The sequence below is a fragment of the Hyalella azteca genome, unplaced genomic scaffold (genome assembly GCF_000764305.2).
Source record: "Hyalella azteca isolate HAZT.00-mixed unplaced genomic scaffold, Hazt_2.0.2 contig15360, whole genome shotgun sequence".
Lineage (NCBI taxonomy): Eukaryota > Metazoa > Arthropoda > Malacostraca > Amphipoda > Hyalellidae > Hyalella > Hyalella azteca.
In genome coordinates this window covers 124,667-143,471 of record NW_025945216.1, presented here as the reverse complement: position 1 = coordinate 143,471, position 18,805 = coordinate 124,667, and the positions used below count along the sequence as shown (strand labels likewise).

At 38.7% G+C, this 18,805-nt stretch overlaps 1 protein-coding gene and 1 pseudogene across 1 annotated transcript; one reads left to right on the top strand and one right to left on the bottom strand.

Moving 5' to 3' along the window:
* The first annotated feature begins 1,203 nt into the window (after positions 1–1,203).
* LOC108677829 lies at positions 1,204–6,814 on the top strand (annotated as a pseudogene).
* Positions 6,815–7,845: 1,031 nt separating this feature from the next.
* Positions 7,846–18,237, bottom strand: LOC108677820. Its single transcript, XM_047884386.1, has 7 exons — positions 17,917–18,237; positions 17,478–17,572; positions 16,584–16,730; positions 15,584–15,788; positions 14,064–14,249; positions 13,737–13,772; positions 7,846–8,187 (listed from the first exon to the last, which is right to left on the bottom strand). Exons 1-7 carry the CDS (start codon positions 18,059–18,061, stop codon positions 8,012–8,014), a joined length of 990 nt encoding a protein of 329 aa, XP_047740342.1. The 5' UTR covers positions 18,062–18,237; the 3' UTR covers positions 7,846–8,011.
* Positions 18,238–18,805: the final 568 nt, after the last annotated feature.

The following is an 18,805-nucleotide window of genomic DNA, read 5'->3' as shown; positions in this document are numbered from 1 at the left end:
AATAGGGAGTTTATACAAGGGTAAATTGTGTAAATATAGTTGAGGAGGTTAAGGTCTTCGTCAATCAACATAGAGTACGAATGAAAGAATATAGGATTAAAAGATGAAGCCATAGTTCTATCATTTATTTTGTACGTGATCTATCTGTGTGGTATCGTTCAGCATTTCAGACACATGAGAATGACTATTGAAAAATTCAACGCTCTTTACTTTCGAGCATAATAACTGAGCCACAGGCAACCAAATAAGATACACTTATGTGAAATTAAATGAAGCTAGAGGTAGCGCTGAGGTATTTCGCGACTGATAACAGCTTTCAGTCACTAGTATTATTGTTCGTATAAGCAACACAAATTTCCCAAATAACCAAAATTTTGAGATTGATTCCTGAGGTACTCCAATCATTCATAATTTGAGAGCAACGTTACTTAAAAATAACTTTTATCTGTTGATCATTACGCACATTGATAGAAGGATTGAGTATGTATTATGCACAATTATACATGCATAAAATACATACTGGTATGTACTTTCGTAATGCTATTCTATCTCTTGTCCTCAGGTACTTTATTATAGTTCAAGTAAAATACCGGAGATTAATGAAAATTTTGAAGAAAAAAGAAGAGTGACACAATACAGCGTTTCTCTCAAAACAGCCCAAAATTGTCCGAGCAGCACAGTTGAAAAGGTTCCCACGAGATATAAGATTACGGCCTGTTTTTTGTCCAGCACAGAGGCGCTGCTTACTGATACATTGCAGTTCTGTACGATAAGCTACCCTGCAAGCCAGCTGTCCATTTCAAGTTAGCCGGTCACTGGTTGAGCTGCTGCTCTGCAACCAACCCGCTCCTCGATGTTCATACAGTTAATGAGCCAGGGACGTGATAGTAGAAATAATGTATATATAATTATTATTATTATTATTATTATTAGCTGGTTGGGAATAGTTAAGATATCTGTGATTTATTTTCGAATTGCAATAAAAAAGTAGTTTCCAAATATTTTCCACAATTTTTCACTAATTTTTAAACAATACATAATTTTCAAACATTTTTATTCGAGTGTCTGCATTTTCCTTCATTTCCGTGCAATTTCCTAGGGTTCCAAAATTTTCTGAGAATTTCTAAGCATTTTCTGAATATTTTTCACGTCATCCTCACACTTTATTTCTTTAAATTTTCAATACGTTTTCGTTGAGTTTGGCTGACATTTTTCGCTCATTCTCTGCATTCGTTTTCTTAATCTACTTCGCACATTTTATATACGTTTCAGCGCCTTCAATACAATTTTCTTTCGCTTTCTATACCTTCCCAAATCTCAAAATTGTCATACATTTTTATGTGTTAGGCATAAATAAAACGCTACGTCCCTCACGCTACGTCCCTACATTATTCACGTGTTTCTAATTTTCATCCAAAGTCCCGTCTTAGCGAGGCAATTTCCCAAATATTAGGCAATTTCTCAAATATTAGGGCAATTCCCCAATTATTGGGGCAATCACCACGTCCTAATTTAAACTATAATTAGTTGGTTGTTCGCGTTGATGTTAAGAAAAAATTTTTCGAAGCAAGGTACCACTCATCAGTGTCGCGCAAGAATATTTTATGCTGAAATCTATTTGCTGTTTATACAACTCGAAACCTACTTTTCGCCGTAGCCATAATTGATTCAGATAATAATCACATGATTGGGTGACGTCTAATTATAAACATTATCATTTTTACTCGAGAAGTTATCATGTGTCGACAGTGTCGCCTAACTCATATTAACTTCTTATCACCCATTAATTTATTCACATTCATAAACTCAATGCTACCAAAAATCTGAGAAAGTGAAACTCACTTAAATATATAAAGACTACAAATCAAATAAATAAAAAATCTACCCAGATAATACTTTGGTGATTACTTGTTCTGAATTTTCTGCATTGAATTCGTTTAATCCACATGCAGAGGCGTCAAAAGATGCGGGCGTCATGCGCTCTGTTATCGCTGCTGCTGCTGCACGCATCGACGCTGTCTGAAGGTGCAGCTCCGGCAACTAAACCTCACCTTATACTCATCCTAGCAGATGATCTGGGTGAGTATGGGTCAACAATCTTGTCGGAACCATTTTGTCTGGATCTCTTTTGTCCTTAACCCATAATCACACGTAAATAACTTTTGCGTACCTCAAAGTCTCGAATAATGTCAAGGTTAACGCGTGATGAAAGTGCCTTGAACTGGGTACAAATTCGCGATGTGACACAGACCAGATGTTATTCGTCATTACTATCTGTTAGCCTACAGTTTGTGTTTTATGAATAATATTTGAAGCTAATTTTTCAAGTTGTTTCAGTTGTAAGTTGATTTTGCTTTAAGGTTCACAAACGGCTGGAAATATCATTTGATAATTTATGTCAAAATTTCCATTTCGTTTTTTGAAGGCTGGAACGACATTGCGTGGAATAACCCCGAAGTGGTGAGTCCGAACCTCGCGCAGCTCGCCAGCGAAGGTATCATCCTGAACCAGTCGTACGTTCAGCCCATCTGCTCACCGACACGGTCTGCCCTCATGGCCTCACGCTTTTTACCCTCATGGCCTCACGCTGCCCCTTCACCATCGGCAGGCAGGCAAGGGTCTAATTTGCCCTCACAGCTGTAATGAAACATTAGCTGATGAACTGTTTCAATCATTATACCTTTTCGTCATTTTAGAGAAAATTTCAAGTCATTCTCGCTCTCATATCGTCATTATCTTCGAAGCGTGGAAAGTACATTTTAAGTATAAAAAATGAACCGACATTTAATTAGCAGAACGATGCTGAATTAACATTTTTATTATTTTATAAGCTGTATCTAAGTCTTTTGGTATGGAAAATAAAAAATAAGACCAAAAAACAGAAATTATCGGATGGAGTTAGTGTTCCGAATAATGAATAAAGTGTTTACACAGATCGACAATAAAACGATTCTAAGATTTGTGTATGTTTCATTTCGTAGGTATACAGTTAGATATGAAATAACGGATTCTATTTAACAGGGAGATATAATTGAGCCGACAACGCCTACCGGCCTCACCCTCAACACTACCATTATTCCCGAGGAGTTGAAGCGGCTGGGCTACGACACGCATATTGTTGGCAAGTGAGTATTCGTGAATTACTTGTCACGCAGTTTTTGAGAAAAATCTCCTTTAAAAATCTAATAATATCAACCATATCATTTAGTCTCCGATTTACACTGTATTTGCTTAGTTTACCTCAATCGCCTGTAAGACCAATAGTGCGGGTAGAGTCCAAGTAATTCTAAAGAAAAATAAAATTTCTTCATGCAGGTGGCATTTGGGTTTCTGCAACTGGAACTACACTCCCACCTACAGAGGCTTTGACACGTTTTCTGGCTTCTACTTAGGAGCAGAAGACTATTATTCTCACACACGAAACTTCGATGAGGCATTCGTTGGTATTTTACTTTAGATTCAAAAGTGTTGTAGTCTAAAAGTTACGTGGGGAACGCGAATGGATATGATGAGAACAATGCGAAAGCTTAAAAACCTGTTTGAGTATTAGTCTCTCTACAAACAATTATGATTTCTACTAAATTGAAAAATAAGTAATTTTGTAGATCTTCTGAGTGTTAAAACTTTGTAAATATTCCATCATTGGCTGTATGAACATAATCATCTTTAATTTTTGGTCCTCTGCATAATGCAGAATCCACAGCATCCGGGACTCCTAGAGCGGCAGGCTACGACTACCGAAGTGACACGCTAGTTGACTGGGCGGCCAGCGGTAACTATTCGTCGGTAATTCACGGCACGTTGATCAAAGTTAGATAAAGCTCGACTTTTGGTCAGAGACAACGCCAATAGCAAAGCTATATAGGAGCATAAAAACAAAGTACCCATGCACCATCACAAATGCGTTTATATCAAATCAAAACATGTACCTATCATTTCGTTGAATCAATTCCATTTCGTCCTATTTTTGCAGTTCCTGTTCTCAGACCGAGCTGATGCAGTTCTGAGGTCACGGGACCCTGGAACGCCTTTATTTCTGTACGTGGCCTTCCAAAGCGTCCACACGCCTCTGCAGGTGCCTGCCCAATACTCTAACCTGTACAGCAACATCTCTGACCACGACAGGAAGATTTATCTCGGTGAGCAATCGATTCGAAATATACAGTATATTGCTTGGCACGCTCGTATTATTCAATGGATGCAATTAGGGATACATCAGAGCTTATCACTCACTCGGGAAGTGGTCAGAGAACTTTTTAATAAAGAAAACATCCGAAACAGTGACACTGTCATCCAGACAGTGACACTGTCATCAAAGAGTGACACAGTCATCCAGACAGTGACACTGTCATTCAGACAGTGACACTGTCATCCAGACAGTGACACTTTCATCCAGACAGTAACGCTGTGAGCCCACAAAACAAATAATGATTGGCGAATTTCACAATTTTATCGACAAAAAGTTCCATAATTTTTGTACCCACTGTAGTGCACTGTGTGTTCAAAATGCACCAATCATTCATTTGTTTTTCTCATATAGTAAGCATTCATTTTCGCGCTGCGCTCACTAATTTCACGTGCTTTAGAAACTCAATCTCACTGAAATATGAGTCCTTTTGTTCTAATTATGTGCAATATTTTTTTAGCACCGAAATACCCGCAAATTTCTCTGAACGCAGCAACCGCTATCAGTCTTCTAATTTTATTGTATTTATTTTGGTCTCTCTGGTTTATACCTTAAATGTTCAGGCATGGTCACGGCCATGGATGAGGCGGTGGGCAGGATCGTGACGTCACTCAAAGAGACTGGCCATTACGACAACTCCGTCATCGTCTTCACCACTGACGTGAGATATCGAGACTTCTTGCTTTTATTTGTATTTGAATTTATTTTGCATATTTTATAGAATGGCGGCCAAACTTCGGCCGGGGGAAACAACTGGCCTCTGAGGGGCAAGAAAAAGACGCTGTGGGAGGGCGGCACCCGCGGCCCAGCCTTTATCCACTCGACGCTCTTGTCTCGCCCAGGCTCCATTTCCAGCAGGTGCGGAATGTCAATTGCGTGCTAATATTATTCCCAGATGAATGGGCAACTTTCAGCATGAGAAAAATAATGCCAACATCTTCATTTTTTTAATATCGAATGCAGGAACCAGGGACAGGGAGTAGACGTCTCGCTTCAGGTATAAAACCACTAGATATTGTAAGCGAGCTGAATGTATATACACATCTCAATTAATCCTCCCTTATAAGATCTCACACGATATAAACCGTTGGATGTATTCTTACAAACTACTATCTATCATCAGGCTGGTACACGTAACGGACTGGTATCCGACTTTCGTGCACCTCGCTGGCGGGTCGCCTCCAGCCGACATAGACGGCGTTAACCAATGGGAGGCTCTGAACAACGAGTCGCTGCCAGACGCGCGCGATTACTTCGTGTACGATCTTGACCAAACCAACGGCCCACGCGCAGCCGTCAGGTATGTCACTGTGCCAGAGGTCCAACTAATAGGGAAATGTGAGCATCTAATCAATGTTAGTTCAAATCTTACTTCTAATTAACTGTGATTTTTTATCATTCAATCATGTTCAGCTTGAAGAAATAATGATTTGCAAACAACTAATCGATTTAAGTCATCTCAGCTTTCCTTGATTAGCCGGGGTAATTCTTATTTAGATAAACTAAATGCAAAATTGCGTGCGTATGTTTAATGGATCAATGATTGAAGAACACAATTTTTCTTCCGACTAGGTGGAGAAAATATAAACTTATCGTTGGGAATGCTGGATCGTCAGAAATCACACCTTCTCCTCCACTTCGGGAAGAATTCAAGCACCGAATCAAACCTGAACATCGAGATGACGAAGCAAGAAACTCTGAAAATCAAAAAGGCCCCCTAAAGCTTACATCTGACACAGTTCCCGACAATGCAGTTGGAGATGAACGCTTGAAGACAGCAAGCTTTCATATTCCTTTCAATCGCATGTCCAGTAACATATTTGCTAATGCCAACGTGACTCTACAGCTCTTTGACGTCATTGGTGAGGAATTAGAATAATGTTGTGAAAGTAAATCTTTCCTAAGCTCCCTGACAAAGCAATAGTCAAGTAGAGCATGTCTTTTAAATTTATTCAGAATACGTTAAAATTTTAGCGTTTTCGTGTTTTGAGATGAATTTCAATGCAAATTCCACTTATCAAATTGCATTTTTAGCCGATGAAGATGATCCATCAGAACGGTTTTCGTTTGGGCGGAGAAACTTTTATGATTATCTGAATTTTGAACGAAGTTGCCTTTGTCCCTTTTCTCAGACGACCCTTCCGAGTCAGTGGACCTCGCCGACGCAGAGCCGATAGTCGTGGATCTAATGCTGGCGATGCTTGAAGACGAACTGCCGCGCTACACCCCAAGGGATCAACCGGCCGCCGACCCCGCCTCCGACCCCAGCAACTTTGGAGGAGCCTGGTCCCCTGGCTGGTGCTGAAACGCTAAGATATAATCGATGACATAACTGCTTAAACAACTGCGACTAAAAAGGAAAATATCTAACCACCAAACAATGAAATTTCGTTTAAAATGCAAACATATCGAAAGATCTTTACATTATTATCAGAGTTAATATACCATGGCTTTTAATTTCAACCGGACTCTTTCATGTGGGATTTCAAAAGCCTCGTTGGAACGAGAAAGTTTTTGCGAGAAAAATTCTCTTTTGATACGTCATTGTGATCAGATAAGCCAACCTGAGATTTATTTTCTCTATCTGTTTAATCTACTCTTTGTGTACAATAAATGGCAAGAAATTTCTGTTTTAACGACAATTTTCAATAACTTTATATCATCGTGAAATGGGACTAAATTTGTGTAGTTCGAAACGCGCTCTGAACATAAGCCAATGTCGCTGTAGGAGCATTTACTGATGAATAACCTATGAGTAATTCATTTTGAATCCGTGCTAAGCATTTCAGACCAAAACAAGATGCATTTATTTAAATTATTCGCATGCAAGGATATGTTTCGTGAAATGTAATGTAATGTAACATCCTTTTACAGAAGTCAGCTAAAGTTTTCAGCCACCATTTCTATGCCTTCAGGAAATAATTTATGGCTTTTCCTCGTCCAGTACCAAGCTTATTTCTATAGATGTCTCACATTGCAAATTTGTTTCATATTTAAATGACGTATGCAGGTTGTGTAATAAAATTCTTAATGTCAATATCAGTCGAAATCAATCAACTTTGCAGCACGATCTGAATAGCTTCTATGCGATGCGAAGTCCAATGATGACGTTAGCTTAGCATCATTCCTCAAATGCGTTGTAAGGTCTGCTGACGCTGTTAGGACAACAACATCACTCAAATGATGTTGTTGAACTCTAACTCTGAGTGGTGGAGCCACTCTGCTTACGCCAATCTTGTGAAGGAGTTCATCACTCTACTGTGCACTCCTCAAGGTGCTTCTCAGCACACGTTATACTCATTTATACCGGTGCTCAAAAATTAATCTCCTTGGCGATCCCAGGGGTGATTAGCTTAAATTAAACTTGTAACAACTGGTGTCACCAAGCTTAAAAATTTATGCATCTGATAAACGACTACGTAGTGTTGCACTACACTTTTACTTCCGAGCGATTGTTGATATTTAAACGTAAATACGATTATTCCGCCCAACGCTTTTGAGGCCTCTCAACGTTACTCAATTAGGGCTTCCATCATGATCCCCAAAATGAATAACAGAAATCAATATTTTGATCACGTAAAAAGCTCAAATTTCCAAGTGATTTGTGTTTTCAAATTTCACAAACATGGCGGACTTTTTCTTTTTAGAGAGTGATTGATCTTTTACACTCTAACTTTGGTGGCGACTGCAAGGAAACCTCAGTTGTCTGGGCAGCCACGGTAATTATTAAGGTTTAATTATTACAGGGAAATTTACAGTTGATCAGGTTTAATATTGCGACAGTGGCCGATCACATTCCTTCTTTGGTTTGGCACATAAATAACATTATTTAGTGAGGCACGATTTGGGGCTTGGGAGCCTGAAAACCATGGGAGTGTTGATCAGGTACTTCCTCGTCACTTGCCTCAATAGTTTCTCGGCATCTTCGTCCACGATGAGGCCTTTGTCGCGCATCCTTTGCTTGATGTAATCGTTGTTGTGGTTGTTGACGTGGTAGTGACCTAGGAAGAAGTCCTCATGTTTAGGATGGATGTGCTCCCCCACCTCGATGCTCATCACCCAGTCCCACCTCCTGCCGAGCCAGAGTCCCTCCTCGCTCAGGTCGGCGTGCGCGATGAAGCCGCCGCTCACCTCCTCGATGTCGATGCCGCCGTCGAAACCTGCGGGCAGCAGCAGAACACACTAAGAACTGGCGGCGCAGCTGTGGGCCAAAAATGTAACTGTTAAGTTAGCCCTGGAACCAACGCCCAGCCTCACCGTGCAACAACTTTACTCAGCCACAGAGCTAGAAGCCGCAGATTAATTACACTGGAACACGGTTATTTAGACCAGTGACACACAGCTTAAAGGCTCCCTCTCACAACTTCCTTGTAGCCAATTGAGTTCGGTCAGGTCCGCTCAGGTTTGCTTTGGGTAGAGAAATGTTGTTACGTGTGTACTGTGTAGGTTAGACCAGAAGAGTTTAGGTCGGAGTAGGCTTGGCAGATGCTGTATAAGTGAGTATAACCAAACTTAACTTGGATACGCTTAAGCGGTGGGTGTGGACATATTGCGCTATATGGCTTTGAGCAATTGACAGCAGAGGCTGCTATGTCCTCTCGCGTGCTTACCCATGAAAAGAAATATAAACAAAGTGTGAAGTTGGGCAAAGCTGGCCTCCGGCAAACGCCCAAAGATTTCAGTGTCTTTATCCGAATTGTGATACACTTTTTGCCCTTGTGCGAGTAATCCTGACCGAAATTTACGCATCAAAATAGCGTATCAATGCTACGCGCAGAAAGTGTGTCACTATTTGGACAACATGACACATTCATTTTCTGCCACATACGGGCCGACAAACGCGATTTGAGTTGAGACGAGAGATCTTTTTCGTCATTTGATTATTAAACACAAATAAATTAAGTCGTACGGACGGTCGAAAACTAGTGATCATGTCTTGATGAAATCATTAGAAGTCATTGAAATCACTTATTGATTCATACCAAATAATATATTTGGTTTTTAATGGCATCATAATTTGAATATCAAATTTTTAAAAGTATCAAAAATCAATCGTGAAAAATTTCATTACAACAAAGTCTTCTCTTTCTACAATAAGAGAAAAAATTGATAAAATTTATCAGAATTGCTCCTATTGTCGAATTTGAGTGTTCTACGTTGATGACAATAGATGATTGTGATTTGCAATGAAGAGAACTATCAATATCACAATTACCTCAACAAATTATTATCATGTTACTTGCCTTTGTTCAAATTGATCAAGTGCAATCCGAGTATGAATGCGAAAACGAATCAAGAAAATTTGAATTAAGAAAAATGTAAGGTAACTTTACTTCGAGTAACAAAACAAACTCAAAGTCAAAAACTTTGACTTTGAGCACAAAATGTAGTACAAAACAAAATATGTAATACAAAACAAAAAATGTAGTACACCAACTAACAGAATGAGCCCGTCGTGGCGGTTTTGACCAGTAAATGATTTGTACGAATACAAACTGGCGCCCGAAAGTTTGTATGAATAACTTGAAATATTGACTACAACTTGTAAAATTGGTGTCATGTTGGCTGCAACCAATGAGCTGTGAACGTAGTAAGTTTTGTCCGAAATATTAACTGACTTGCAAATGCAATTCTTTTTAGAAATAAATAATTATTGAAAATATTTTCATACATATTGACATATCGGTTGGAGAAAAATGCTGAAAATTAAGCTGCGCGTACCATGCCAGGAATAGACGATTTGAGGCTTGTTCTGAATATCGTTCAAATCCGTTTGCAAGTCAGCGATATATTGCGATCGTTGTTTATCGTCCAGTCGAAATTCCGTTTGGTTTTTACGCAGGAAGCACATGCCGTACTTGCCGAGCCCTGCACCGAAGTCCGCAATCGAGACGTTGCCGACCAACGCCTCCACGAAGTAACACATCTGCCGACAGTCAAACACATCGCGGTCCTGAAGGCTGGCAGGGCGGTGAATAGAACTCAGTGAATAGAGCTTTGAGTAAACTGACTTTTGCTTTAATTTCTGTCTAATTGAATTTTATTACTCGTAGTTGATGTCCTATGATAGTGGCAACTCGTGTTCGAGCCCCCCAAGAATCGTAAGGCTCAAGCTACTTTTACACCAGCAACAAAAAAATTCGCTTAGAAAACTTCCTACTCAGGGCGAAATCGCAAAAATTAATTTCATTGAGCACCAATAAATTAATCGTTCAACCAGGTGCTTGGTATGTTGAAAATCGAAAATAATTATTTTTACATATGATAATGTGCTCTCAAGAATTTTCCCATGAAGACCCAGTGATTCATTCAAAAAATTTCTTCACTGAAGTTTCACTTACAGAAATAAAAGATAACTTTAGGAATATTTTATTTTACAGTTTATGTTCCCTCATTTACGATGAGAATAGCATATCATCGTAACATCGTATCAATAGCAACATGAATCTAGCTTGTAATCTCATAGATGACAAAATTTTCAGGCCTATGTCTAGATGTTTTGAGAAAAATCAGAGGCTTGAATTCACTGTGCCTCACCTCCGGGTCAAATAAGCTGTTGCTGCCGGTGTAGAATCTGTCGGCGGTGACGCAGAAGCCGCCGGTGCTCATGACGTCTTTCGTGGCACACCACAGACGCTCCAGAGACTTCGACATCCTCGTCAGCCGTTGGTTTAGTTCACTAATCTAAAGTTAATTGATCAAATAATTGTAAATAAAATACCGGATAATATCGTGCTTAATCTAAAATACTACGGATGATTCAAGCCCTACTAAACCTGCAGTCTACCATAGCTTTCTTTATATGTGCACTTGAATATGCATTGGCCAAAATGAACAACCGGTTTTCAAATCTCTGATGAATGAACTATTATTATCGGTTAGCTTGAACTATTCGTAGTAAACATTTTGCGACCGCTAAATACAGTTCAAAAGCTACACTAGGAACTAGCTTGCACAAATACAAAAATCAATAAAAATTTAAGATATTCCAAGGAAGTGAATAATCGAAATTAGAACATATTAGACTCAGTCTGAGCGCAGAAAAAGTCAATTTTTTTAACGAACTCTCCGCGCAGTTTCTTGTCTAATTTTTCCTACTATGACTTAGCCACTCGATGCACTGTTTTTCATATGGCGTAAAAGTTCATAAGTCGGACTGTTCGTTATCGAACGCCACGTCCACAGTTTTCATATGCTTTCTACAAATTAAAAAAACATGGAACCCCCGGGAAAAAAGTCCCCATTTTATCAGTCACCTTGTCGTCATCATAATAGTTTATATGTCGTAGCATATTTCTCATGCGTCTTTTCTGCATTCAAATTTGTAAACTTATAATATCGAAATGAAATTTATAACATTTAAGCAGGTATGTAAGATTAGAAGATTATTATTAAATTACCTTCTCTTCAAAACTTTGCCACGTTAAATGAAAATAATTGTTCCTTTCTGCCAATTTCGTTGCCTTTCCAAGATGCATTTCATTTTCTTCAAGTCCTGTTAGAATGAATGCTAATTATTGAAGTTCTCTCGGACTTATCTGAGTTATTTCAAATTGTTGAAAGATTTACCTATTAAAGTGGGGCGAAAAACAAATACAATAAGACTGTACAAGTTTCCTCGTATGTTTCATTTCAAACTGCAGATCGTGTTATTGAATGGAATGAATAACTTTATTTTGCGGAAATCCGTCCTCTCCGAAGCAAAGAAAATATCGGGATAATCTTCGTGAATTTTTATCTTTCGCAACTCATTCTGTCACCGTTCCCTAGTTGTTGTTTTTTTAATCCGAACGAAAGTGGATTTATGTTACCGTACCTGTGTTCTGTGGATGAAATTCAGGCACTGTTTTAACGGCAGCAACACGAAGTTTGATGTGACGGCTCATCATAGCCATCGTAACAAGTGATGCCGTTGTGATGACCACCGCTATCTTCAACCTTATGTCTTCCAACTTTCTTATCTTCAACATTATTCTTAGTTTAATCTAAATCTGTTACTGAAACCCGTTTGAAATTATATAATCAACCTTCAACCACAGTTAAATAATTTAAACAATAAACATAAAATGACAGACGTGGCCGAAGGCTTCCTCACGAATGCAGTGACACGCAGGACAGTGAAGTGCAACTCACGGCGGCTTTGGCATCTTGCAATCAAGTGCTATAGCTCAGGGCGTTTATGGTATATTTCAAAACAAATTGAACAACTGATGGCGGCTGTGGCAAAGTAGAATGCTCACTAAACTTATTCCCTGTGTTTCTGATAAGCAGTTTTAGATTTCGGCTAGATTTGCTAGGTATTTTTTTAGCGGTAATCAAAAATTAAATATAAATATTCAATTTTGAATTTAAATGTATTTAATATCCATGTATAAATATTTAAATTTGATAATAAATACGAGTACTTAAAAAATTATTCTAACAAATTTTTTCCAGTCAATATGAATGAATTACAACATGAATCAAGAATAAAATATGTATGATGTGTAGTGAGTCAAATCAGCAGCAATGGTCAATTTTACCTCTGAATTTACTAGAAAATTATACCATCATTCTGCTAAGTGGAGCAAACGAAGTCAATGTAATGGGTATTACTTCAAAGCGATGCAGGAGAACTGAGAGTTTCTAGGAAGTTGTGTTCGGAAATGAACCTAACGCTCAAGAAACTTATGATTTTCCTCCAGGCCAAACAACCTAATGCCCGTTTTTTCCACCAGGCAATTTTTTCACTCAATCTTGGGTAGATTCGCTGGTCGAGATATCTTGTACTTTTTACTTCTAATTTACGGACTTAACTGGCCACTCGATGCAGAATCGTTAAAATAATTTGAAATATTAAATACCAATAGGCAATAGGATTTGAAAGGTGTAGCCAAAAAATTTTCAGCAAATCAATGAGTGAACTTTCACATTTGTTCTTTTTGTCGACAAAACTTTCTTTTTATTAATTCAAGAAACTCAATGATCATTGTCGTTCGACTGAAATTATTATCACACTAGCAAAGAAGTTCTCAAACAATTTTAATTGATCGAATGTTTGCCAGTCACAGAAACTTATCAACTGCCGTAATAAGCTTCGACCAAATAGATTATTTTCAAACGAGGTGCAGTTAAGTAATTAATAATGTTGTTAAACATGTATATCTGTTAATATATTGTTAAATTCCATAATAAGTATCTTCCGCAATTAAGTTGACTAAAAATCAGAAGCTAATCACAGTGGTTACTCATTACAACTTGGCCTATACGCCAGGGAAAGCTGACTCAATTGACTGGACAACCAGCGGCAATTAGTCCACAGTAATTTGCTGTTAATCAGGTATAATATTTCGATGGTGATCAAATAAATCTTAGTTTGACACAAAAAAATAACATTATTTGGTCAGACATGATCTTGAGCTGGGGAGTCTGAAAACCATGGAAGTATTGGTAAGGTGATTCCTCATCAGTCTTCTCAATAGTTTCTCGGCATCTTCGTCCACGATGAGACCTTTGTCGCGCATCCTTTGCTTGATGTAATCGTTGTTGTGGTTGTTGACGTGGTAGTGACCAGGCTGGCCCTCCACCGCCCACGTCAAAATTATCCCTGGGCATTAATGATACTGCAGTAGAATTTTTTAAGGATGAATTTTTGTTTACTTTTGGAACGTTTCATTCTCATTCCTTTACAAAACTGGTTACTATGAAGAACAGGCTAAAATATAATTTTAAAGATTGCCTTCTTGCGTCCTATAATTTCTTTTTAATTTGATAGTATCTTTTGCACAACAGCTATTTAATAATGATCAGGAAAAGAATAACTGCTACCTCATTTGCGAGCCAGTGCATAAAATGCTAGAATTAAAAGGACGTCATCTGATACACATTTCCTTATTACCTGCACAAGCATGGCGGATGAGGTTATCAAGGAAGAAGTCCTCATGTTTAGGATGGATGTGCTCCCCCACCTCGATGCTCATCACCCAGTCCCACCTCCTACCGAGCCAGAGTCCCTCCTCGCTGAGGTCGGCGTGCGCGATGAAGCCGCCGCTCACCTCCTCGATGTCGATGCCGCCGTCGAAACCTGCGGGCAGCAGCAGAGTAGCGTTGCTGAGGAGCGACACAAGAGCTGTTGACTAACGCGATTTGAGTTAAGAAGAAAGTTCTATTCCGTCACGTCATTTAAAAAAGGTCCAAAGTCTTATGTAGGTCGCTGGTCCCAAAACAACCCTCATCATCCTATCCACTAGCACGCTGACGGACTGACGCAACTCACCGTGAGCGACACAGTAAAGATGAGATCAGTGAACTAATGAATGTCAAGCGATACTTGACAAAATCCACCCTCAGAGTCTCGAGTGACTCACCATCCTCATCATCACCATCATCACCATCGTTATCACCTCCGTCATCATCATATCATCCCTTAAGGAAAAAAAGCGAAACCGTATGTAAAATAATGTAAATAAAGAACCACCACCTCCTCATCACCCGCCTGCATAAACCATCAAAAGCCCTGACGGCTTATTCCCCTCCCTCCCAACCTCCAACAGACCCCAGTCACCTACAGCTCACCCAATCATGAGCAATGCGCCTTTCATATATCCTATTGTCTTTTCTACTTCTACTTCCTCTTTCTGGCCACTCTGCGCCACCTATTGCTCTCTACTACTCTTTCCTGGTGACACCGCAGCAACAACAATGTAGGTACAGTCAAATCCTAGTAATCATGCGTTGATGAAATAATTCAAAATAATTTAAATCGTATTCTTTAAATTATAACTTGAGGGTTTTCAGTAACATGAGCATTCGCATTATATATGTTTAAAAGTATCAGGAATCATTCGTTCAAAATCTTATTACAAAAAATCTTTGCCATGCGTCCATAGTATGAAAAAATTGTATCAAATTCCACAGGATAGCTCGCATTGCCGGATTTCAGTGTTCAGCGATAATGAGAGTGAACGATTGTGATGAGTGATGAAGCGAAATATCGATATCCCAATTGCCACACCATATAATAATTTTGTCTTTTAGTTTTAGTTGGTCTCAGTATAAATTCGAAAAATAATCAAGAAAATTTGAATAAAGAAACACCAAAAATGTTTGGTTACTTGGCTTTCTAAAATTACACCAAGTAACTAATTGAGTTGATAAAGGCGATAGTGACCTGGAAATGACTCAGATGAATAACAATATTTCTCGAAAGTTTTGCAGCGAAATCCAGAAATATTGACTGTAATTAGAAGAACCGACTATGTTGGCTGCAATCAGTGAGATAAAAACGTATTTAGTTTTGTCTGATGTATTAAGTGACATGCAAATGCAAAATTTCATTAAGAAAATAATCATTAAATAATAACTTCACACATATTGACACACTGGTTGCAGTAGTGTTGGAAATTAGGCTGCGCGTACCATGCCAGGAATAGACGATTTGAGGCTTGTTCTGAATATCGTTCAAATCCGTTTGCAAGTCGGCGATGTATTGCGATCGTTGTTTATCGTCCAGTCGAAATTCCGTTTGGTTTTTACGCAGGAAGCACATGCCGTACTTGCCGAGCCCTGCACCGAAGTCCGCAATCGAGACGTTGCCGACCAACGCCTCCACGAAGTAACACATCTGCCGACAGTCAAACACATCGCGGTTCTGAAGGCTGGCAGGGCGGTGAATAGAACTCGGTTCTCTTCGATTATTAGTTCTTTAGTTCTTATAGAGTCAAAAATGACTGAAAAAATTTACTCATGCTTTAGTTTTACAATATATTATTTTTCTGTATTTGGTGTCCACAGACAGTTGAACTAGTGCATGCGCCTACCAAAGAAAGAAGGAACTAACAAACGTTATCGTTTCTAAAGCAACAAAAATAATCGCTAAGATATCTTTCTACTCAGGGCAAAATAAAAACAAATTATTTCACTGAGCACCAATAAATTAAGGCTCCAACTGTTTTGATAATCACCTAAAAAATAATTATTTCGACAAAATACTTATGTGCTATCCAGAATTGGCCCATGAAGACCCATAGATTATTTCAAGAAATGTCTTCATTAAAGTTTATCCTCAGAAAGAAGAGGCTACTTGAAGAATATTTTGTTTCATAGTCCATGTTTCCTCATTAAAGAGAAAAATAGCATATATTAAATCTAGTCTTTATTCGCGAATATGGCGAAAATCCTCGTCAAAGAAGCTGTTATGGCCTATGTTGTGCCTCAACTCCGGGTCAAAGAAGCTGTTGCCACCGGTGTAGTGCCTCACCTCCGGGTCAAATAAGCTGTTGCCGCCGGTATATTGCCTCACCTCCGGGTCAAGGAAGCTGTTGCCGCCGGTGTATTCCGGGTCAAAGAAGCTGTTGCCACCGGTGTAGTGCCTCACCTCCGGGTCAAAGAAGCTGTTGCCGCCGGTGTATTGCCTCACCTCCGGGTCAAAGAAGCTGTTGCCGCCGGTGTAAAGTCTGTCTGCGGTGACGCAGAAGCCGCCGGTGCTCATGACGTCTTTTGTGGCACACCACAGACGCTCCAGAGACTTCGATATCCTCGTCAGCCGTTGGTTTAGTTCACTAATCTGAGGTTATTTGAACAAATAATTGCAAAGAAGACACTGGATCAAATCGTGCCTCACTCTGCCTGCAGACTACCATTGCTTCCTTAATATGTGGACAAAAATCTACGTGGATCAACAGGAGCAACTGGTTTTTAGATTTGTGATGAATGATCTATTGCCGGCTAGATTTACCAATTTTCAGTAAATAGTTTTCGATCGATAAGAATGGAAGAAAACTAAACTAGGGATTAGTACGCATGAGCACAAAAAATAAGAGCAAATGAAAAGATAATATATTCCACGGAATAGAAGTAAACAAATTATAATATGCCTCAGTCTGGAGGCATAAAAATTAGTTTCTTGTCTAACTTTTCCTACTATATGACTTTAGTCGCTCTTCCCAGAATGATTTTCTCAAGGGGCGTATATTTTTTTATAGTTGAGGTTAAGACTTTTGGCGACAAATGCGCCCTCCAGCCTGATCTCTGTCAGAATAAGGGGAGTATTGCCATGCATAAGTCCGACAGTTTGTTTTCGCACGCCACGTCCACAGTTTTCTGCAAATCCTAATTTGATGTCGGTAAATTTGAAACACGAAAAATTCTATCTCGTTTAAAAAATTATTTGTTAGTCGTCATCATAATCGTCTATGTGTCGTATCATTTTTTCAAACGTATCTTTTCTGCATTCAGTTTTGTTAATTTGTAGTATCGCGAGAAAACTTACAACCATTAAGCAAAGAAGAGTGAATAATTACACATAAATTACCTTTTCTTCAAAAATTTGACACGTAACATGGACATCATTGTGTCTTTGTGCCAGATTCGTCGTTCTTCGCAGATACATTTCATTCTCGGCGAGTCCTGGAAGAATAAATGATTATTATTGTTTTCTCGTACGACTTATATGTGTAAGCTTTCTCGTACCTCTTATATGTGTTCGAAACGCCCATTTATTTAACTATAAAAATGGTTCATGGAACAAATACTTCAAGACGGGAGAATTTGCCTCGCAGGCTTCACTATAAACCATTGAAAGAGTTCTTCAATTGAAGAATTAACAGTAATTCGAAGAAATTCATTCTGCCCGAAATAAAAAATATCAGGAAATTCTTTGAGAATTTTTAGCTTTCACATCTCTTTCTGTCACCGTTCCCTATTTAATTTCATTTAAATTCCAACATATCTTGATTTATTTCACCCCGTACCTGTGTTCTGTGTATGAAATTCAGGCACTCTTTTGTCGACATCAACACGAAGTTGGATATGACGACTCATCACAGCCATCGTAACCAGTGATGCTGATGTGATGACCAGCGCAAGTTTCAACCTTTTGTTTTCCAACTTTCTCATCTTCAAAATTATGCAAAAAGTTCGAACCGTAAACGCTTACTGAAAACGTTTCAAATACTTTAATCAATCTTCAACTATAGTTTAATCATTCGAACCATGGACAATAAATCACGAGTGTGACCAAAGGCTGCCTAACAAGTACAAAAATACTTGTGACAGCGAAGTCACGCACGCCAAGTGAAAGAGCTCACTGCAAGCAATGATGAATAGCAATCAAGGGGAACAACTCACGGCAAATATAGCATCTTTTAATTCAAGTTGAACAACAGGAAGCGGCTGTGGTGCCAGGCCCTCTAAGTTGAATGTTCGCTGATCTTAATTCAAGTGCTTGTAAGAAGCCTTATATGATGGGAGATACTGTACGTTAGTATTTTGAACAGCGGTATATAATTAAACATTAAAACAAATTTAGTTATGAAACACGAGTACTTGAAAAATTATTCTCCAAGATATTCACACCCAACATAAATGATCATTTATTAAAGATGTACGATGTACAGTGAATCAATAAAGCAACAGTTGTCAATGTAAACTTTAAGTTTAATTAAAAATTATACCATCATATCACCAGGCGGAGCAAACGAGATCAATGAAAAGGGTATGTCAAGTGATTGAACTTTTCAAATTTATCAAATTAAAATTAATTTAAAAATTAAATCTATGAAATTAAAATTAAGATATCTTCATGGAAAATGCCCATGCGCAAAAAAGTATTCATCTCTGCCACGTAAAATCGGTAATGAC